The sequence below is a fragment of the Pseudophryne corroboree genome, chromosome 7 (genome assembly GCF_028390025.1).
Source record: "Pseudophryne corroboree isolate aPseCor3 chromosome 7, aPseCor3.hap2, whole genome shotgun sequence".
Taxonomy (NCBI): Eukaryota; Metazoa; Chordata; class Amphibia; order Anura; family Myobatrachidae; genus Pseudophryne; species Pseudophryne corroboree.
In genome coordinates this window covers 81,120,771-81,144,240 of record NC_086450.1, presented here as the reverse complement: position 1 = coordinate 81,144,240, position 23,470 = coordinate 81,120,771, and the positions used below count along the sequence as shown (strand labels likewise).

Here is a 23,470-nt window from a genome sequence, read left to right as displayed (position 1 = left end):
GCAATCAGGTCAGAACTGCGCATGCGTATGCACCGCAATGCGCAGGCGCGTTGCACGGGTACAAAGCGTATTGTTGCTGTGCGATGGGTTTTACGAAGAATCCATTCGCACAGCCGATCACAAGGAGATTGACAGGAAGAAGGCATTTGTGGGTGGCAACTAGTGATGTGCACCGGACATTTTTCGGGTTTTGTGTTTTGGTTTTGGATTCGGTTCCGCGGCCGTGTTTTGGATTCGGACGCGTTTTGGCAAAACCTCACCGAAATTTTTTTGTCGGATTCGGGTGTGTTTTGGATTCGGGTGTTTTTTACAAAAAACCCTAAAAAACAGCTTAAATCATAGAATTTGGGGGTCATTTTGATCCCATAGTTTTATTAACCTCAATAACCATAATTTCCACTCATTTCCAGTCTATTCTGAACACCTCACACCTCACAATATTATTTTTAGTCCTACAATTTGCACCGAGGTCGCTGATGGCTAAGCTAAGCGACACAAGTGGCCGACACAAACACCTGGCCCATCTAGGAGTGGCACTGCAGTGTCAGTTTTTTTACAAAAATCCCTAAAAAAACAGCTTAAATCATAGAATTTGGGGGTCATTTTGATCCCATAGTTTTATTAACCTCAATAACCATAATTTCCACTCATTTCCAGACTATTCTGAACACCTCACACCTCACAATATTATTTTTAGTCCTAAAATTTGCACCGAGGTCGCTGGATGGCTAAGCTAAGCGACACAAGTGGCCGACACAAACACCTGGCCCATCTAGGAGTGGCACTGCAGTGTCAGGCAGGATGGCACTTCAAAAAAATAGTCCCCAAACAGCACATGATGCAAAGAAAAAAAGACGTGCACCAAGGTCGCTGTGTGACTAAGCTAAGCGACACAAGTGGCCGACACAAACACCTGGCCCATCTAGGAGTGGCACTGCAGTGTCAGGCAGGATGGCACTTCAAAAAAATTGTCCCCAAACAGCACATGATGCAAAGAAAAAAAGAGACGCACCAAGGTCGCTGTGTGACTAAGCTAAGCGACACAAGTGTCCGACACAAACACCTGGCCCATCTAGGAGTGGCACTGCAGTGTCAGGCAGGATGGCACTTCAAAAAAATAGTCCCCAAACAGCACATGATGCAAAGAAAAAAAGAGGCGCACCAAGGTCGCTGTGTGACTAAGCTAAGCAACACAAGTGGCCGACACAAACACCTGGCCCATCTAGGAGTGGCACTGCAGTGTCAGGCAGGATGGCACTTCAAAAAAATTGTCCCCAAACAGCACATGATGCAAAGAAAAAAAGAGACGCACCAAGGTCGCTGTGTGACTAAGCTAAGCGACACAAGTGGCCGACACAAACACCTGGCCCATCTAGGAGTGGCACTGCAGTGTCAGGCAGGATGGCACTTCAAAAAAATTGTCCCTAAACAGCACATGATGCAAAGAAAAAAAGAGGCGCACCAAGGTCGCTGTGTGACTAAGCTAAGCGACACAAGTGGCCGACACAAACACCTGGCCCATCTAGGAGTGGCACTGCAGTGTCAGGCAGGATGGCACTTCAAAAAAATTGTCCCCAAACAGCACATGATGCAAAGAAAAAAAGAGGCGCACCAAGGTAGCTGTGTGACTAAGCTAAGCGACACAAGTGGCCGACACAAACACCTGGCCCATCTAGGAGTGGAACTGCAGTGTCAGGCCGGATGGCACTTCAAAAAAATTGTCCCCAAACAGCACATGATGCAAAGAAAAAAAGAGGCGCACCACAGGTATAGAATGTAGATGGATAGTATACTTAATGACGACACAGAGGTAAGTACAGGAGTGGCCTTCTGTACTGCTATATATAGTATACTGGTGGTCACTGTGTCAGCAAACTGCAAAACTAAAATGCACCACAGGTATAGAATGTAGATGGATAGTATACTTAATGACGACACAGAGGTAGGTACAGCAGTGGCCTTCCGTACCGTACTGCTATTATATATAGTATACTGGTGGTCACTGTGTCAGCAAACTGCAAAACTAAAATGCACCACAGGTATAGAATGTAGATGGATAGTATACTTAATGACGACACAGAGGTAGGTACAGCAGTGGCCTTCCGTACCGTACTGCTATTATATATAGTATACTGGTGGTCACTGTGTCAGCAAACTGCAAAACTAAAATGCACCACAGGTATAGAATGTAGATGGATAGTATACTTAATGACGACACAGAGGTAGGTACAGCAGTGGCCTTCCGTACCGTACTGCTATTATATATAGTATACTGGTGGTCACTGTGTCAGCAAACTGCAAAACTAAAATGCACCACAGGTATAGAATGTAGATGGATAGTATACTTAATGACGACACAGAGGTAGGTACAGCAGTGGCCTTCCGTACCGTACTGCTATTATATATAGTATACTGGTGGTCACTGTGTCAGCAAACTGCAAAACTAAAATGCACCACAGGTATAGAATGTAGATGGATAGTATACTTAATGACGACACAGAGGTAGGTACAGCAGTGGCCTTCCGTACCGCACTGCTATTATATATAGTATACTGGTGGTCACTGTGTCAGCAAACTGAAAAACTAAAATGCACCACAGGTATAGAATGTAGATGGATAATATACTTAATGACGACACAGAGGTAGGTACAGCAGTGGCCTTCCGTACCGTACTGCTATTATATATAGTATACTGGTGGTCACTGTGTCAGCAAACTGCAAAACTAAAATGCACCACAGGTATAGAATGTAGATGGATAGTATACTTAATGACGACACAGAGGTAGGTACAGCAGTGGCCTTCCGTACCGTACTGCTATTATATATAGTATACTGGTGGTCACTGTGTCAGCAAACTGCAAAACTAAAATGCACCACAGGTATAGAATGTAGATGGATAGTATACTTAATGACGACACAGAGGTAGGTACAGCAGTGGCCTTCCGTACCATACTGCTATTATATATAGTATACTGGTGGTCACTGTGTCAGCAAACTGCAAAACTAAAATGCACCACAGGTATAGAATGTAGATGGATAGTATACTTAATGACGACACAGAGGTAGGTACAGCAGTGGCCTTCCGTACCGTACTGCTATTATATATAGTATACTGGTGGTCACTGTGTCAGCAAACTGCAAAACTAAAATGCACCACAGGTATAGAATGTAGATGGATAGTATACTTAATGACGACACAGAGGTAGGTACAGCAGTGGCCTTCCGTACCGTACTGCTATTATATATAGTATACTGGTGGTCACTGTGTCAGCAAACTGCAAAACTAAAATGCACCACAGGCATAGAATGTAGATGGATAGTATACTTAATGACGACACAGAGGTAGGTACAGCAGTGGCCTTCCGTACCGTACTGCTATTATATATAGTATACTGGTGGTCACTGTGTCAGCAAACTGCAAAACTAAAATGCACCACAGGTATATAATGTAGATGGATAGTATACTTAATGACGACACAGAGGTAGGTACAGCAGTGGCCTTCCGTACCGTACTGCTATTATATATAGTATACTGGTGGTCACTGTGTCAGCAAACTGCAAAACTAAAATGCACCACAGGTATAGAATGTAGATGGATAGTATACTTAATGACAACACAGATGTAGGTACAGCAGTGGCCTTCCGTACCGTACTGCTATTATATATAGTATACTGGTGGTCACTGTGTCAGCAAACTGCAAAACTAAAATGCACCACAGGTATAGAATGTAGATGGATAGTATACTTAATGACGACACAGAGGTAGGTACAGCAGTGGCCTTCCGTACTGCTATATATAGTATACTGGTGGTCACTGTGTCAGCAAACTGCAAAACTAAAATGCACCACAGGTATAGAATGTAGATGGATAGTATTCTTAATGAATGACGACACAGAGGTAGGTACAGCAGTGGCCTTCCGTACTGCTATATATAGTATACTGGTGGTCACTGTGTCAGCAAACTGCAAAACTAAAATGCACCACAGGTATAGAATGTAGATGGATAGTATACTTAATGACGACACAGAGGTAGGTACAGCAGTGGCCTTCCGTACCGCACTGCTATTATATATAGTATACTGGTGGTCACTGTGTCAGCAAACTGAAAAACTAAAATGCACCACAGGTATAGAATGTAGATGGATAATATACTTAATGACGACACAGAGGTAGGTACAGCAGTGGCCTTCCGTACCGTACTGCTATTATATATAGTATACTGGTGGTCACTGTGTCAGCAAACTGCAAAACTAAAATGCACCACAGGTATAGAATGTAGATGGATAGTATACTTAATGACGACACAGAGGTAGGTACAGCAGTGGCCTTCCGTACCGTACTGCTATTATATATAGTATACTGGTGGTCACTGTGTCAGCAAACTGCAAAACTAAAATGCACCACAGGTATAGAATGTAGATGGATAGTATACTTAATGACGACACAGAGGTAGGTACAGCAGTGGCCTTCCGTACCATACTGCTATTATATATAGTATACTGGTGGTCACTGTGTCAGCAAACTGCAAAACTAAAATGCACCACAGGTATAGAATGTAGATGGATAGTATACTTAATGACGACACAGAGGTAGGTACAGCAGTGGCCTTCCGTACCGTACTGCTATTATATATAGTATACTGGTGGTCACTGTGTCAGCAAACTGCAAAACTAAAATGCACCACAGGTATAGAATGTAGATGGATAGTATACTTAATGACGACACAGAGGTAGGTACAGCAGTGGCCTTCCGTACCGTACTGCTATTATATATAGTATACTGGTGGTCACTGTGTCAGCAAACTGCAAAACTAAAATGCACCACAGGCATAGAATGTAGATGGATAGTATACTTAATGACGACACAGAGGTAGGTACAGCAGTGGCCTTCCGTACCGTACTGCTATTATATATAGTATACTGGTGGTCACTGTGTCAGCAAACTGCAAAACTAAAATGCACCACAGGTATAGAATGTAGATGGATAGTATACTTAATGACAACACAGATGTAGGTACAGCAGTGGCCTTCCGTACCGTACTGCTATTATATATAGTATACTGGTGGTCACTGTGTCAGCAAACTGCAAAACTAAAATGCACCACAGGTATAGAATGTAGATGGATAGTATACTTAATGACGACACAGAGGTAGGTACAGCAGTGGCCTTCCGTACTGCTATATATAGTATACTGGTGGTCACTGTGTCAGCAAACTGCAAAACTAAAATGCACCACAGGTATAGAATGTAGATGGATAGTATTCTTAATGAATGACGACACAGAGGTAGGTACAGCAGTGGCCTTCCGTACTGCTATATATAGTATACTGGTGGTCACTGTGTCAGCAAACTGCAAAACTAAAATGCACCACAGGTATAGAATGTAGATGGATAGTATACTTAATGACGACACAGAGGTAGGTACAGCAGTGGCCTTCCGTACCGTACTGCTATTATATATAGTATACTGGTGGTCACTGTGTCAGCAAACTGCAAAACTAAAATGCACCACAGGTATAGAATGTAGATGGATAGTATACTTAATGACGACACAGAGGTAGGTACAGCAGTGGCCTTCCGTACCGTACTGCTATTATATATAGTATACTGGTGGTCACTGTGTCAGCAAACTGCAAAACTAAAATGCACCACAGGTATAGAATGTAGATGGATAGTATACTTAATGACGACACAGAGGTAGGTACAGCAGTGGCCTTCCGTACCGTACTGCTATTATATATAGTATACTGGTGGTCACTGTGTCAGCAAACTGCAAAACTAAAATGCACCACAGGTATAGAATGTAGATGGATAGTATACTTAATGACGACACAGAGGTAGGTACAGCAGTGGCCTTCCGTACCGTACTGCTATTATATATAGTATACTGGTGGTCACTGTGTCAGCAAACTGCAAAACTAAAATGCACCACAGGTATATAATGTAGATGGATAGTATACTTAATGACGACACAGAGGTAGGTACAGCAGTGGCCTTCCGTACCGTACTGCTATTATATATAGTATACTGGTGGTCACTGTGTCAGCAAACTGCAAAACTAAAATGCACCACAGGTATAGAATGTAGATGGATAGTATACTTAATGACAACACAGATGTAGGTACAGCAGTGGCCTTCCGTACCGTACTGCTATTATATATAGTATACTGGTGGTCACTGTGTCAGCAAACTGCAAAACTAAAATGCACCACAGGTATAGAATGTAGATGGATAGTATACTTAATGACGACACAGAGGTAGGTACAGCAGTGGCCTTCCGTACTGCTATATATAGTATACTGGTGGTCACTGTGTCAGCAAACTGCAAAACTAAAATGCACCACAGGTATAGAATGTAGATGGATAGTATTCTTAATGAATGACGACACAGAGGTAGGTACAGCAGTGGCCTTCCGTACTGCTATATATAGTATACTGGTGGTCACTGTGTCAGCAAACTGCAAAACTAAAATGCACCACAGGTATAGAATGTAGATGGATAGTATACTTAATGACGACACAGAGGTAGGTACAGCAGTGGCCTACTGTACCGTAATCAGGGCCGGTTCAAGGGCGCTCTGCGCCCCGGGCAGGAAAAGGGGCGTGGTCTAATACAGGGGGCGTGGTCAGTTACGTCCCCTGTACATTGCTAGCGCCGATTGAATGCTGAGCGGTGCGCGATGACGTCATCGCGCACCGCACAGCAAAAGGTCCTCTCCACGAAGGGAAACTAGACGCTATGCGTCTAGTTCCCTTCGTGGAGAGGACCTTTGCTGTGCGGTGCGCGATGACGTCATCGCGCACCGCTCAGCAAAGTTACTCTCGCCGAAGGGAAACTAGACGCATAGCGTCTAGTTCCCTTCACAGGAGGCGGACGGGGACGGCAGCGGGGGCGGACGGGGGACACAGCGGGCAGCAGTGGCGGATCTTGCCACGGTGCGGCGCCCTCCGGATGGCGCCAGCGCCCTCCGGAAGGCGGCGCCCCGGGCAAAAGTCCTGCTTGCCCGTGGCAAGATCCGCTACTGACCGTAATGCTATATATTATATACTGGTGGTCACTGGTCAGCAAAACTCTGCACTGTACTCCTCCTATATAATATTATACTGGTGGTCCCCAGTCCCCACAATAAAGCAGCACACTGAGCACAGATATGGAGTGTTTTTCAGGCAGACAACGTATACTGGTGGTCACTGTCAGCAAAACTCTGCACTGTACTCCTGTTATATAATACAGCTGCTCCCCAGTCCCCACAATTAAGCAGTGTAAGCACAGATATATGCAGCACACTGTGAGCACAGATATGGAGCATTTTTTTCAGGCAGAGAACGGATAACTGGTGGTCACTGATCAGCAAAACTCTGCACTGTACTCCTCCTATATACAGCTGCTCCCCAGCCCTCCCCACAATTAAGCAATAGTGCACAGCACAATCAAGTTCAACAATAACGGAGAGGACGCCAGCCACGTCCTCTCCCTAACATTTCCAATGCACGAGTGAAAATGGCGGCGACGCGCGGCTGCTTATATAGAATCCGAATCTCGCGAGAATCCGACAGCGGGATGATGACGTTCGGGCGCGCTCGGGTTACCCGAGCCATACGGGAGAATCCGAGTATGGCTCGGACCCGTGTAAAAAGGGTGAAGTTCGGGGGGGTTCGGTTTCCGAGAAACCGAACCCGCTCATCACTAGTGGCAACTGACCGTTTTCAGGGAGTGGTTGGAAAAACGCAGGCGTGTCCAAGCGTTTGCAGGGCGGGTGTCTGATGTCAATTCCGGCCCCGGACAGGCTGAAGTGATTGTAGCGACTGAGTAAGTCCTGGGCAACTCAGAAACTGCACAAAGTTTTTTTGTACCGCTCGGCTGCACATGCGATTGCACACTTGCACAGTTAAAATACACTCCCCGGTGGGCGGCGACTATGCGAACGCAGAACTGCAAAAAAACAGCGAGCGAGCGATTAGGTCTGAATTAGCCCCCTTGATCATTTCCATGACATGGTGATGAAATCTGCAGACTGTGTGCATGGAGCAAGCTCTAGTCTGACTTGGCACAGATGAAGTTAATATCCTCTGCCGGCTGCAGTCAGTAACTAAGGACAGATGTCCAGGCACTGGTGGATGACTGTCTCATTCTCTGTAGATAGCATTGACTCATACAGCCCTTAGATATAGAGCACCCTCCTAACTCTCTTCTCCAAGCCAACACGCTGTAACGGATGGATATGTGTCTGGGTATATGTCCAAGCCAACACGCTGTAACGGATGGATATGTCGTATTGTCATATGGGTGCGACAGTCTATAAAAAGTAACATGGATTTTCTTTCTTGGAACCTGCTAAGATCACATTACACTATTGGTTCACAGCGTTTCTTATGAACACTTTGAATGCTTTGGGGGCCTATTGATCAAGATCCTTTTACCTTAAATCATGCAGAAATTGTAGTTGCCACATGATATAGTTATCTGGCAGTGGCGCATCCATAATGCGTGCAGGATCTGTGGTTCACATGGGCCCAGGGGTCCAAGGGGCCCCCAGACCGCACATCCTGCACCCATTTAGTATACTTACCTTTCTGGAGTCCCAGGGTGGCACTGTGCAAATCACTGGGGAAAATAGTACAGCCGCCATTTTTCTGGAGATTTGCGCATGCACAGTACAGAAATCACTGGGAACATGGCGCAGGTAATATGTTCCCGGAGACCCGCACATGTGTACTAGAATCAGGCACACTGCCAGAGTCAGCTTGCATCTGTGCTGTGGAGAGAGGAGGGGACCAGCATGGAGGATGCACAAGGGCACCCTCCTCTCTTAATCTGCCCCTAGACTACCCCTGCCTAACAACAGCCTAATGCAGACGATATCAGAGCTATCTTCTACACTGACTAAATAACGCTGCAAGCTGCAGTGCTCATAATTCTTAATGACACCAAGCTTTCAGAGCTTCTTGGCCCCGTTAGCTAACACTGTCTTTAGATGCACTAGCCAGTGTGGCTGATAGGATAGATTCTAGAATCATTGTTTGAGAGAGGAATCTTTAAGAACCCTCTCCAGTAGCCTTCTCATATGCATACTGTAGGAAGTTGCATTTCCTTCAAGAAGAGTTCGAGACTGATAAATCTGAGACAAGATACATTCCAAATCGCAGTGATATGCAGCAATATAGACAGTTCATTTTCATGTGAACACAAAGGTTGACAGATGTACCGCTTAATAATTAGGAGTCTATTCATGAAGCAGTGAAAAGTGTGGAGAAGTGAGCTTTTGGAGAAGTTGCCCATAGCAACCAATCAGCTGCTCCGTACAACTGTATAGTATGCAAATTATAAATGTTACTCAATGCTGATTGGTTGGCATGGGCAACTTCTCCACTGGCTCACTTCTCCACACTTTTCACTGCTTCATGAATAGACCCCCCAAAAAGGTAGTTTTAGATGTGTTCTCTATTAATAATATATTTATATGTTTGATAGTATTAACCTTATTGAAGTGTTGGATTGCAGAAAGCAGGAAGAGTGCATGCATTGCTGCCCATAATCTTATTTCAATGCAGAAAAGTAATTTCTACACTTATGTAAGCAGGGTATATAAATAGCTATAAATGAGAAGGTCAGTGCATGGTTACACTCACATGTTCTCCACTTGTAAATGACTTTAATGTATTCAAATAAAAATTACTTTTATTCGGTATAATTATTTTAATGATATAAAAAATATCAGTATCAACAAAAGCACTCACCATTTTTATAATATTCAAACAATTTTGCCCCATATCTTGGACTGAGAAAAGCTCATCCAGCACAGACTGTATCCGGCTTTCTACCGATTCCAGCTGGGACACCGATACTTCCTCTGGATTAGGTGCATACACCGCCTTCAGGTTTTGGATGTGAGAATCCAGCTTGATTAATACAAAAAAATAACTGTGTCAGTCAAAGCATATAAACCCAGAAATAAACAGATGCAACTAGCCTGGCTGTAAGTAGCAAGGAATAGTACTAAGTCCTGTCTGAGTTTTGGGATATTGAAAGACACTATTGGAACTGTAGCACTCCTAGCAGAGAGAGTACCGGTTGCATGCTGCCAAGTCCTCGGTGGAATGACCTGCTGAGCTTTTGTTGCAAACTACCACCTGAGACCAAACTCAAAAAGGGGCCCTCCACTGACCACCCTAGGGCACTGTACTATTTACCAAGAATATAAAGAAAACCACTCATGTAAATGGGCAAATATTGATATATTAAATAACTCAATTAAAATGATAACAACCAATGTATAGTTCAGTGGTTCCCTAAGCTTTTTGGGTCACTGCGCCCTAGAGTAGCAGAATTTTTTTTTTCACGGCACCCCTAGGCAAAAAGTTTCTTTTTGTGTAATTTAGATTCATATTTAAGTAAATTGTGTTTATATGTCATCCTTCGGTTCAGTTACTGTATGTGGTGAAGTACTGGATTAGCTTTCGTCTGTCCACATATTATTTAGGTGGAAGCTACAAGCACTGGTTTTGTCTGTTACATTCAATTATTTGAATTTTGTCCTTGACCACCAACCCAGGGCACCTCTACGAGTGTTCTGAGGCACCCCTGAGTGCCACAGCACCCAGTTTGGTAACCACTGGTATAGTTAACAGTCCTACAACAGCCTACAACCCCCATAGAAAGCTATTTTTTCAGCAAAATAAGTGCTAAAATTAAATTTGTGGTACATAAAAATGGGTATAAGTATATATTTGGGTCATTCTAGCAGACTTTTAAAAAAGAAAGTGGAAACAGACCGATTGCCCCTATCGGCAAATCTGAAAACGCAACTCGTAAAGCATCCCAATATACATGTCCCTTGCTTTGTACCCCAATTTCCATTATTTTGCACTTTCTCACCCCAAAAATAACGTGTCATGACTCATTATCGACCAATTAAAAAATTCTTAATAACGTCTAAGTAACTAATTAGTCATTCACGGCAGTGTCCCAGGGGTCCTGAACCAAATGCCAACATTTTTAACTGAAAATAAGGATTGTTCCCAACTTTTCATCTGCTCAGAGGTGGTGAATTGAAATCAGCGGTAAAATTACTGCTAACTATGACAACTGACAATTGAATAAGCAAGATTTGTGGTAGAGTCATGGCTTTTACCGCAAAATTGGCTTTTCGCGGCTAATTGAATACGTCCTTATGTCTTACATTCCCCCTTTTAGGATACTGTATTTTGTTATGGTGGAATTTTCAAAATATCCCTGAGTAAATATAATTAATTTGGCCAGTGAATAACTCTTTTGAAGCAGTACTGTAAATTGGCATATGCAAAACTGCAATGGTCCCTCATTACACTAAACAAGTCGGCTCCTGTATTTCTTACAGTTACATGTTAGAGGTATTGCTTTTTAGTTATATGTTTATTGTTTATATATTAAAACCACATTTTACTTTATAGATTTTACCTCTTTTGAAGACTTTAGAAATGCAATGTACACATTTATAACCTCCAATTTCTCATCGATTCTTTGATCCAGAACTCTCAGCTTATCATCTAGAAGTCGTGAGTTGCTGGTAAATACTTCGTCACCTAATGGCGCTGTCTGCGTCACCTCTCTTAGCAGTTGAGCAGCGGACTCCATACATTTGGATGCCTCCTGTTTAGGATTATACACAATGAAAGTTGTATAGCCTCCAACTATCTGACTACAACATTCTCCTAGCGATCTTGACACAGAGATACTAAGCAAGAACAGGGCATACTGGGTTGTATAAATAGAGATACTGGTTCTGTATAAGAATAGGGTTTGGACATTCTCTTATTGAAAGGACAAAAGTAATACATGCAAAATTAGACTTGTTTTGTGTGTGTTACTATTGCAGGCATTCTCAAAACCCTTAAGAATCTGCAACTTTGAAAAAACAATGTTTAGTAAATATGCTTCATAAACTGAACTATCATAGCCAAGCTGAGGAGCACGACCCAGCTCAAAATATTAATTTGGGTTCTCATAACACAACTGGAAAATAGCACATCAAGTGCACTTCACAATTTTTGTTTTCAAAAAGATTAAGGGGATTTTCTGATTTTATGTGTGCTTTGTAACTGGAAGCAAACTATTTGATTTTAAATACCCTTATATGCCTCTTTCTTGCTCCAAATATACATCACATACCACTCAGACCTTGCCACAAAATGTCTGACATGCACTTGGATGGCCATAAGCCCTAAGGGATCCCAAATGTACTCCAAAGCTTCCCAGAACGTGCCACTCAGACATCTCCATATGCCCTCAACTTACTACTCAGACCTTCCCACATGCCCTCAACTTGCCACTCTTACCTTCCCACATGCCTTCAACTTGCCACTCTTACCTCCCCACATGCTCTCCACTTGCCACTCAGACTTCTCAACATGCCACTCAGACCTTTCCACATGCCATCAACTTGCCACTCAGACCTCCCCACATGCTCTCCACTTGCCACTCAGACTTCTCAACATGCCACTCAGACCTTTCCACATGCCATCAACTTGCCACTCAGACCTCCCCACATGCCCTCAACTTGCCACTCAGATCTCTCTACATCACATGCCCTCAACATGCCACTCAGACCTTCTCACATGTAACTACATTGCCGTCAGACCTCCCCGCATGCCCTCAACATACCACTCAGACCTTCTCACATGTAACTATATGGCCATCAGACCTCCCCACATGTCCTCAGACCTTCTCACATGTAACTACATGGCCATCAAACTTCCCCACATGCCCTCAGACCTTCTCACATGTAACTACATGGCCGTCAGACCTCCCCGCATGCCCTCAACATGCCACTCAGACCTTCTCACATGTAACTACATGGCCATCAGACCTCCCCGCATGCCCTCAACATGCCACTTAGACCATCTCACATGTAACTACATGGCCATCTGACCTCCCTACATGCCATCAGACCTGCTCACATGTAACTACATGGCCGTCAGACCTCCCCGCATCCCCTCAACATGCCACTCAGGCCTTCTCACATGTAACTACATGGCCGTCAAACCTCCCCACATGCCCTTAACATGCTCATCACAAATCCCCAAAACGGTTATGTGCAAAATTAACAGCCATATCAATGTTTTATTTGGGAACTGCTTGTTACATTATTCCTATCTTATAAAAAGCCTAAAAGTTAAATTCTACACAATTTAGATATAGTCAAATATAAATAGCACAGATCACAGTACATAAGCTACTTGTAGAGTAGTACACTTTACACACTCCACAGTGCACACAAAACCTATTGTTATGTAGGACCTTTTCTTCTTAAAAATCCCCACATGCCCATCAAACCTCCCCAAGTGTCCTTACATACCCATCAAACCTCCCCACATAATCAAATGGGCCTCCCATGCATGTCTATCAGGTATTCCATACAGCCCCATAAAACTTCCAATATACTGTATACCTCTCACACCTTTGCTACTTTTAGTGGAGACCACAGAGGAGGGGAGAATAGCACAGTGCACCTCCTGCTCTCCTCTGTTATTCTCCATGACCTCCCATTGTGGTTCTGTGGAAGCCATGTGACACAGAAATAAGATGCCCCCATTTAGTATCATAAGTCAGATCTGGAGCAACCAGCTCGTGTCTGCAGGAAAGGGCTCGCCAGGCTGCCTTTTGCCCAAAACATATAATAAATGTTAGACACCTTAAAAAAAACATGCATCCCAAAAAAAATACTTAACTGGCTCCTTCTTTCACTGTATTTGGGCGCTATTTCACAGGCACAAGATAGCCAGGGGTATCAGGAGGGGCCTAGATTGGGCCGCCCAGTGATACTCAGCACAGTGCCAGTATGTTCTAGTTGCCGGCCTGATGAGTGCATTCATATTTTGTGACCTTCTTTGGCCATATGGAATAGCGGAGAATAGGATTAAATAATAAGATTATGTAAGACTTTAGAAGTGTGAGTGAGAGAGAGAGAGAGAGAGAGAGAGAGTAGATGAGGCGAGAACAATAGAGACCCTTGCAATTGGTAACAATTTTTCTACACCTATAATCCATTCTGCTGACTGTTTTCCATCATAACCGAATACATTTGCATTACGGCCTCCACTAAGTGAGTCACCTTTGTTTGCTTTGCCAGTTCGCCAAGTTTATTGAGCACGTCCTCACATTCACCGATACTCAAGCCTGGGTCACTGCACCAGTTAAGACCTGAGTTTATGTTGTTGATCCATGCTGATACCTAAAAAATAAAATTTTATACTTTTTTTTTAAATTTCCTGGATTTTATTTTAATCTTTAATGTTTATTGTTACAAGAAAAGTTTAAAATCTATATATACAGTAAGTAAATACAACAAACCAAATATGCGATAACTTCCCAAAGTACAAAAGATGAGTGAACACTAGGTGCATTACATAGAATAAGTTCTAATAATATCCACAAAAGTGTATATGCTATATGGTATCCGGACTCCAGGTCGACAGCACAAAGGTCGACACACCTTAGGTCGACGCCAATTGGTCAACACGCCTTAGGTCGACATGGACAAAAGGTCGGCATGGACAAAAGGTCGACAGGAACAAGGTCGACATGGGAAAAGGTCGACATGAGTTTTTCACTATTTTTTTCTTTTTTTGAACCTTTTCATACTTAACGATCCACGTGGACTATGATTGGAAAAGGTAAAGTGTGCCGAGCAAAGCGAAGGCGCCATGCCCGAAGCATGGCGAGCGAAGCGAGCCATGCGAGGCGACGCGGTGCACTAATTGGGGTTCCCAAAAAAACATAAAAAACTCATGTCGACCTTTTTCCATGTCGCCCTTGTCCGTGTCGACCTTTCGTCCGTGTCGACCTAAGGTGTGTCGACCAATTGGCATCGACCTTTGTGCTGTCGACCCTCAGTCCCAGACCCATGCTATATAATGTGCCTCTTTCTGTAAATTATGTATACCGTACCTCTTTTGCAAATGTATAATGTAACTCTGTGTAAACATTTTATACTGTACTTTTTTTTGTGTAAAGGTTGTTTACCGTACTTCTGTGCATATGTTCAATACGGTGCCTCTTTGTATATGTATATCGTATATGCCTTCTGGAAATTATGCATAATGGGGGTGGTATTCAGTATGCCGGCTGTTGTGATCCTGGCGCTCAGTATACCGGCGCAGGAATCCTGACACCCGGCATACCGGCAACTATTCTCCCTCTTGGGGGTCCCACCGTGCACGCAGCGAGCACGCAAGGGGCTCATTTGCGCTCGCCCAGCTGTCGGTATACCGGCGATCGGGATCCTGGCACCGGTATACCATACTACACCTGTATATTGCACTTCTTTGTGTAAATGTTGCATGCTGTACCTCTAAATGTAAATGTTGTATACGGTACATCTTTGTGTAAATGTTGTATACTGTACCTTATATGTAAATGATGTATACGGTACCTCATGTGTAAATGTATATACTGTACCTCATGTGTAAATGTTACTTTCTGTACCTCTTGGTGTACAAGTTGTATACTGCACCTATTTACGTAAACTTTCTATAACTGTACCTTTTTGTATAAATGTATAATGTGTCTCTTTGTAGACTTCGAGGTTATTCAGAGTTGTTAACAAACCAAAAACGTTAGTACTGTACCTCTTTGTGTAAATGTATAGATACTGTGGGGCACACTTACTAAAAGTCAATTTTGGTCGATGTTGATTTTTATTTTATTTTCAATGTTGGGTCGATATTCAATGGATTTTGTGTTTCAGGGTCTAAATCACACACTTACTAACAGATGATCTTTGAAATCCTTTTAAAAAACTATGTAGGACAAAAATGATATGTTAGAAAAGGTATTTAGGGGTATATTTACTAAAAATCGATGTGGGTCGATTTTGTATTTCAGAGTCTAAATTCCACAGATGATCTTCTTCTTTTGTTAAACAATGTCCAAAAATCTTCTGTTAGTAAATGTTTGATTTAGACCCTTTAACACAAAATCGATCAAAAATCGACCAAAATCGACTTTTAGTAAATATACCCCTTCAGTGGCGTAAGTTTGTCCCAGTTGATATATATATATATATATATATACACACACACACACACACACACACACACACACACACACACACACACACACACACACACACACACACACATTTGCTCCTGCATAGCAAGCCTGCAGATTCTAACTATATGAAGCTACTACAAAACCGTTGCAACTAGGCGGAACTATGTAGGGGTCCAGCCACACACTACATAGATCTGCTCAGTCACAATGCTGATTATTTCTCTGACAATTTGCAAGTGTCATATCCAGGATTAGAACCCACAACCTATTACACTGGAAGCATGCACCTTACTGATGGAGATATCTGCTCTCGCATAGGAAGTATGAGAATTCTAACTATATGAAGTTACTTGTAATTGTCAGAGAAATAACTTCATATAGTTAGAATTCTCATGCTTCCTTTATAGGAGCAAATAGCTTCATCAGTAAGTTGTCTGCTATCAGTGTATCTATAATAAAGAGGGTGTGATTTGTAAGGTGCAGTGACTAGTGGGGAAGTCGGCTACGGAAGAGATACCGGCTGCTGTCAAATAACCTAATTGATTAATGTCGCTGAACACATGGAGGTGCCCAAGTGATACTTCCCTTAATACTACCTATATGCATATGTTCTTGAATTCGTTTCACATGTAAAAGAAGGGATAAACAGCATATAGTGTAGTATATTTGAATAGGGCAAGATTTAATACAATGAATAATATCATAAAAATAAAACATGCAAAACACACATAAAATGCAGATCTGGATTGATAAAAGTATTTTTCTCCCAAATGGAGGGTAATAAAGGTGGAGGATTACCAGATGGGAGTATTAAGTGGGCGTATCAGATGTGACCTTTACAGGACTGATGGTAAAAGTATAAATAGGATATCCTGTTCACTTCACCCTCACTGCCTGATGAAGGGAGATTCCCGAAACGCGTAGCAGCAGGAGAGTGAAGTTTTTGACCAAACCCTCAACAGGTGAAAGGCTAATCCAGACGATTGTAACGTGGACGTGGGAACCCGGTTCCGGAGCCAGTTACCCTAAGGTCACATCTGATACGCCCACTTAATACTCCCATCTGGTAATCCTCCACCTTTATTACCCTCCATTTGGGAGAAAAATACTTTTATCAATCCAGATCTGCATTTTATGTGTGTTTTGCATGTTTTATTTATAGGTAGTATTAAGGGAAGTATCACTTTTTATGTGAGCACATAAGATATAAGTTTATTCTTTATGTGTATTTTACGCATTTAGCGCACCCTATTGCACCTACTCTATCTTTTTCACCATTACACATCGGTATAAGGGAATACCATTGGTGCAAAGGGGTAGCTGCTTTTGCCATTCGCGCCATATTCGTTCTCTCCACTTTCTCTATACCACATGGAGGTGCCCCCCTTCAAAGCAGGAGCCCGGCGGCAGCTGACTCTGTTGCCTCCCAGAGTTCTGCCTCTGTACCCCTTATCACTTTGTGTAAACTTTGTATACTGTACCTTTGTGTAAAACATATATCGTACCTCTTTGTGTAAACCTTGCATATTGTACCTCTTTGTGTAAACATGTACTGTATCTCTTTGTGTAAACATATACTGTACCTCTGTGTAAACGTGTGCTATACCTCTTTGTGTAAATGTATACTGTACCTTTTTATGTAAACAAATATTGTACCTTTTTGTGTAAACATATATTGTGCCTCTTTGTGTAAACGTATGCTGTACCTCTGTGTAAACGTATACTGTACCTTTTTATGTAAACAAATATTGTACCTTTTTGTGTAAACATATATTGTGCCTCTTTGTGTAAACGTATACTGTTCCTTTTTGTGTAAACGTATACTGCAACTCTTTATGTAAACGTATACTGTACCATTTTGTGTAAACATATACTGTACCTCTTTGTGTAAACGTATACTGTACCTCTTTGTGTTAGTGTATACTGTGCCTCTTTGTGTAAACAAATACTGTACCTTTTTGTGTACACATATACTGTACCTCTTTAAGACGATCCTCTAGTGACGCCACTATCTCCTGTTGCTTGAGAGAATTTTCCGTAGATGCAGGGCTGTGGCAGGTTAGTTGATCTACTCTTTTCTGAAGGTAGCCAATCATTTCCTGAATTCCAGTCATCCCAGGGCTAAATATGAACCATACAGCTGTTAGCACCTCCATTCACTTGGGTAATAGCCAAGATAATAAACAGAACATGGAAATAATGTTTCTGCCCTTCCCAGAAGACAAGACTCTAAGAACGGCATACACCAATGCCCGGCACATGCTCAGTCCTAATGTAAGCATTATCCTTTTCATTATCCATCACATTTTTTATTGAACAAGTACTGTACATGTGTCGTTCCATCATTAAATTATACTTGTGCTTTTTTAACCAATCTGTAACAGTGTTTTATATATCTACTGTATTTAAAATGTTTTTTGTCTGTGCAGAGTTAGTGCTTTGTCCCAAAAACTATTTATAATAAGTACATTTCGGACTTGATTCTCTTTTAAGAGAGGCCGAGCTTTTAGTTCATATATGAGAAAAACGTTTATGTTCAACAGAAATAAATATATTCAATTCAAACAAAGAAACGTATAATACAGCAGTTTATTCTTTATTATTTTTCGGCCTATGTCCGTTTTATTAACTTTTATTAACTTATCTAATATTGGACGTTAAGCTTCAAAGCTTAATTGTGGATCAACCCACCATATAGAATTCCAAATTCTACCCCTTTCAGACCCGCTTTAGGCGGATCGCACCCGGGATTTGTACACAGATCCTTCCCGGGTGTGACCTGGCTGAGACCCTTTTCAGACTGGCGGCCCGCCCTGGCCTATTGCCAGGTTGGTGACGTCACCGCCATTGCGTGCGGAGTTGGTGCCTGGAGATGAGATTATTTCCAAGTGCTGCCTCTTCCTATTCAGTGAATGGGTACTGAGTGGCATCAACCCGGCTTACCCGTTCACACCTCACCGCGAGCTGGGTTGAACAAGTGTGCAATCCTGCTCGCTACCCGAGTTCAAATACCGGGCCGCTCGATCCAGGTTATTTTAACTGGCCTTTTTCAGATTGAGCCGCAACCTGGGTTATATTGCTGGTGGTCTGAAAGGGGTATAGTGGCAGATGTATTAAGCCTGGAGAAGTGATAAAGCAGTGATAAGTGGAAGGTGATAACGCATCAGCCATTCAGCTCCTAACTGTTAATTTACATATTGGAGCTGAATGGCTGGTGTGTTATCACCTTGCACTGCTGGATCATTGCTTTATCACTTCTCCAGGCTTAATACATCTGCCCCATAATAACTACGTCATTTTCACACAATTTTATTTTATTTTTTGTTTTGTGACAAAACACCCTGATCAGGAAATTCTAATTTGTCTTCCCTGTTGCCTAAGATAGGCTGTAACAATGTTGTGTGCTCCGGGAATCCAGGAGAAAACCCAGCAAACGTTGCCTTTTGTGATAATTATTCTCCCTTCAATAAACGGGAACTGATTTCACTACTTGTTATTACGGTATACCTCTAATCAATTTACAGCATAGAATAGATTTTATAAAATAAACGTATACAGTATTAATGATGACAACCTATTAATATTAAGTAATAAATATTTAGCTATATTAGTAAAACTATTATTAACAATATAACAATCATAATTATATACTGTACATTTTGTACAGTATTTTCCTCTAGACTCCATGTTTCTGTATTTAAAGTAGAGATGAGCGCCTGAAATTTTTCGGGTTTTGTGTTTTGGTTTTGGGTTCGGTTCCGCGGCCGTGTTTTGGGTTTGAACGCGTTTTGGCAAAACCTCACCGAATTATTTTTGTCGGATTCGGGTGTGTTTTGGATTCGGGTGTTTTTTTCCAAAAACACTAAAAAACAGCTTAAATCATAGAATTTGGGGGTCATTTTGATCCCAAAGTATTATTAACCTCAAAAACCATAATTTACACTCATTTTCAGTCTATTCTGAATACCTCACACCTCACAATATTATTTTTAGTCCTAAAATTTGCACCGAGGTCGCTGTGTGAGTAAGATAAGCGACCCTAGTGGCCGACACAAACACCGGGCCCATCTAGGAGTGGCACTGCAGTGTCACGCAGGATGTCCCTTCCAAAAAACCCTCCCCAAACAGCACATGACGCAAAGAAAAAAAGAGGCGCAATGAGGTAGCTGTGTGAGTAAGATTAGCGACCCTAGTGGCCGACACAAACACCGGGCCCATCTAGGAGTGGCACTGCAGTGTCACGCAGGATGTCCCTTCCAAAAAACCCTCCCCAAACAGCACATGACGCAAAGAAAAAAAGAGGCGCAATGAGGTAGCTGACTGTGTGAGTAAGATTAGCGACCCTAGTGGCCGACACAAACACCGGGCACATCTAGGAGTGGCACTGCAGTGTCACGCAGGATGTCCCTTCCAAAAAACCCTCCCCAAACAGCACATGACGCAAAGAAAAAAAGAGGCGCAATGAGGTAGCTGTGTGAGTAAGATTAGCGACCCTAGTGGCCGACACAAACACCGGGCCCATCTAGGAGTGGCACTGCAGTGTCACGCAGGATGTCCCTTCCAAAAAACCCTCCCCAATCAGCACATGATGCAAAGAAAAAGAAAAGAAAAAAGAGGTGCAAGATGGAATTATCCTTGGGCCCTCCCACCCACCCTTATGTTGTATAAACAAAACAGGACATGCACACTTTAACCAACCCATCATTTCAGTGACAGGGTCTGCCACACGACTGTGACTGATATGACGGGTTGGTTTGGACCCCCCCCAAAAAAGAAGCAATTAATCTCTCCTTGCACAAACTGGCTCTACAGAGGCAAGATGTCCACCTCATCTTCACCCTCCGATATATCACCGTGTACATCCCCCTCCTCACAGATTATCAATTCGTCCCCACTGGAATCCACCATCTCAGCTCCCTGTGTACTTTGTGGAGGCAATTGCTGCTGGTCAATGTCTCCGCGGAGGAATTGATTATAATTCATTTTAATGAACATCATCTTCTCCACATTTTCTGGATGTAACCTCGTACGCCGATTGCTGACAAGGTGAGCGGCGGCACTAAACACTCTTTCGGAGTACACACTTGTGGGAGGGCAACTTAGGTAGAATAAAGCCAGTTTGTGCAAGGGCCTCCAAATTGCCTCTTTTTCCTGCCAGTATAAGTACGGACTGTGTGACGTGCCTACTTGGATGCGGTCACTCATATAATCCTCCACCATTCTATCAATGTTGAGAGAATCATATGCAGTGACAGTAGACGACATGTCCGTAATCGTTGTCAGGTCCTTCAGTCCGGACCAGATGTCAGCATCAGCAGTCGCTCCAGACTGCCCTGCATCACCGCCAGCGGGTGGGCTCGGAATTCTGAGCCTTTTCCTCGCACCCCCAGTTGCGGGAGAATGTGAAGGAGGAGATGTTGACAGGTCGCGTTCCGCTTGACTTGACAATTTTGTCACCAGCAGGTCTTTCAACCCCAGCAGACCTGTGTCTGCCGGAAAGAGAGATCCAAGGTAGGCTTTAAATCTAGGATCGAGCACGGTGGCCAAAATGTAGTGCTCTGATTTCAACAGATTGACCACCCGTGAATCCTTGTTAAGCGAATTAAGGGCTGCATCCACAAGTCCCACATGCCTAGCGGAATCGCTCCGTGTTAGCTCCTCCTTCAATGCCTCCAGCTTCTTCTGCAAAAGCCTGATGAGGGGAATGACCTGACTCAGGCTGGCAGTGTCTGAACTGACTTCACGTGTGGCAAGTTCAAAGGGCATCAGAACCTTGCACAACGTTGAAATCATTCTCCACTGCACTTGAGACAGGTGCATTCCACCTACTATATCGTGCTCAATTGTATAGGCTTGAATGGCCTTTTGCTGCTCCTCCAACCTCTGAAGCATATAGAGGGTTGAATTCCACCTCGTTACCACTTCTTGCTTCAGATGATGGCAGGGCAGGTTCAGTAGTTTTTGGTGGTGCTCCAGTTTTCTGTACGTGGTGCCTGTACGCCGAAAGTGTCCCGCAATTCTTCTGGCCACCGACAGCATCTCTTGCACGCCCCTGTCGTTTTTTAAAAAATTCTGCACCACCAAATTCAAGGTATGTGCAAAACATGGGACGTGCTGGAATTGGCCCAGATTTAATGCACACACAATATTGCTGGCGTTGTCCGATGCCACAAATCCACAGGAGAGTCCAATTGGGGTAAGCCATTCCGCGATGATCTTCCTCAGTTGCCGTAAGAGGTTTTCAGCTGTGTGCGTATTCTGGAAAGCGGTGATACAAAGCGTAGCCTGCCTAGGAAAGAGTTGGCGTTTGCGAGATGCTGCTACTGGTGCCGCCGCTGCTGTTCTTGCGGCGGGAGTCCATACATCTACCCAGTGGGCTGTCACAGTCATATAGTCCTGACCCTGCCCTGCTCCACTTGTCCACATGTCCGTGGTTAAGTGGACATTGGGTACAGCTGCATTTTTTAGGACACTGGTGACTCTTTTTCTGAGGTCTGTGTACATTTTCGGTATCGCCTGCCTAGAGAAATGGAACCTAGATGGTATTTGGTACCGGGGACACAGTACCTCCAACAAGTCTCTAGTTGGCTCTGCAGTAATGATGGATACCGGAACCACGTTTCTCACCACCCAGGATGCCAAGGCCTCAGTTATCCGCTTTGCAGTAGGATGACTGCTGTGATATTTCATCTTCCTCGCAAAGGACTGTTGAACAGTCAATTGCTTACTGGAAGTAGTACAAGTGGGCTTACGACTTCCCCTCTGGGATGACCATCGACTCCCAGCGGCAACAACAGCAGCGCCAGCAGCAGTAGGCGTTACACGCAAGGATGCATCGGAGGAATCCCAGGCAGGAGAGGACTCGTCAGACTTGCCAGTGACATGGCCTGCAGGACTATTGGCATTCCTGGGGAAGGAGGAAATTGACACTGAGGGAGTTGGTGGGGTGGTTTGCGTGAGCTTGGTTACAAGAGGAAGGGATTTACTGGTCAGTGGACTGCTTCCGCTGTCACCCAAAGTTTTTGAACTTGTCACTGACTTATTATGAATGCGCTGCAGGTGACGTATAAGGGAGGATGTTCCGAGGTGGTTAACGTCCTTACCCCTACTTATTACAGCTTGACAAAGGGAACACACGGCTTGACACCTGTTGTCCGCATTTCTGGTGAAATACCTCCACACCGAAGAGCTGATTTTTTTGGTATTTTCACCTGGCATGTCAACGGCCATATTCCTCCCACGGACAACAGGTGTCTCCCCGGGTGCCTGACTTAAACAAACCACCTCACCATCAGAATCCTTCTGGTCAATTTCCTCCCCAGCGCCAGCAACACCCATATCCTCCTCATCCTGGTGTACTTCAACACTGACATCTTCAATCTGACTATCAGGAACTGGACTGCGGGTGCTCCTTCCAGCACTTGCAGGGGGCATGCAAA

At 43.4% G+C, this 23,470-nt stretch overlaps 1 protein-coding gene across 4 annotated transcripts in view; it reads right to left on the bottom strand.

The window, feature by feature from the left end:
* The window catches only part of CCDC141 (coiled-coil domain containing 141), a 337,148-nt gene that overhangs the window by 101,121 nt on the left and 212,557 nt on the right, over nucleotides 1-23,470 (bottom strand). For all 4 annotated transcript variants that reach the window (XM_063933345.1, XM_063933348.1, XM_063933346.1 and 1 more), the window contains 4 exons: nucleotides 18,011-18,152; nucleotides 14,092-14,211; nucleotides 11,439-11,630; nucleotides 9,740-9,901 (listed from right to left, as the gene is read on the bottom strand). In XM_063933345.1, coding sequence (XP_063789415.1) covers nucleotides 9,740-9,901; nucleotides 11,439-11,630; nucleotides 14,092-14,211; nucleotides 18,011-18,152 — 616 coding nt within the window. The remainder of the gene's footprint in view (nucleotides 1-9,739; nucleotides 9,902-11,438; nucleotides 11,631-14,091; nucleotides 14,212-18,010; nucleotides 18,153-23,470) is intronic.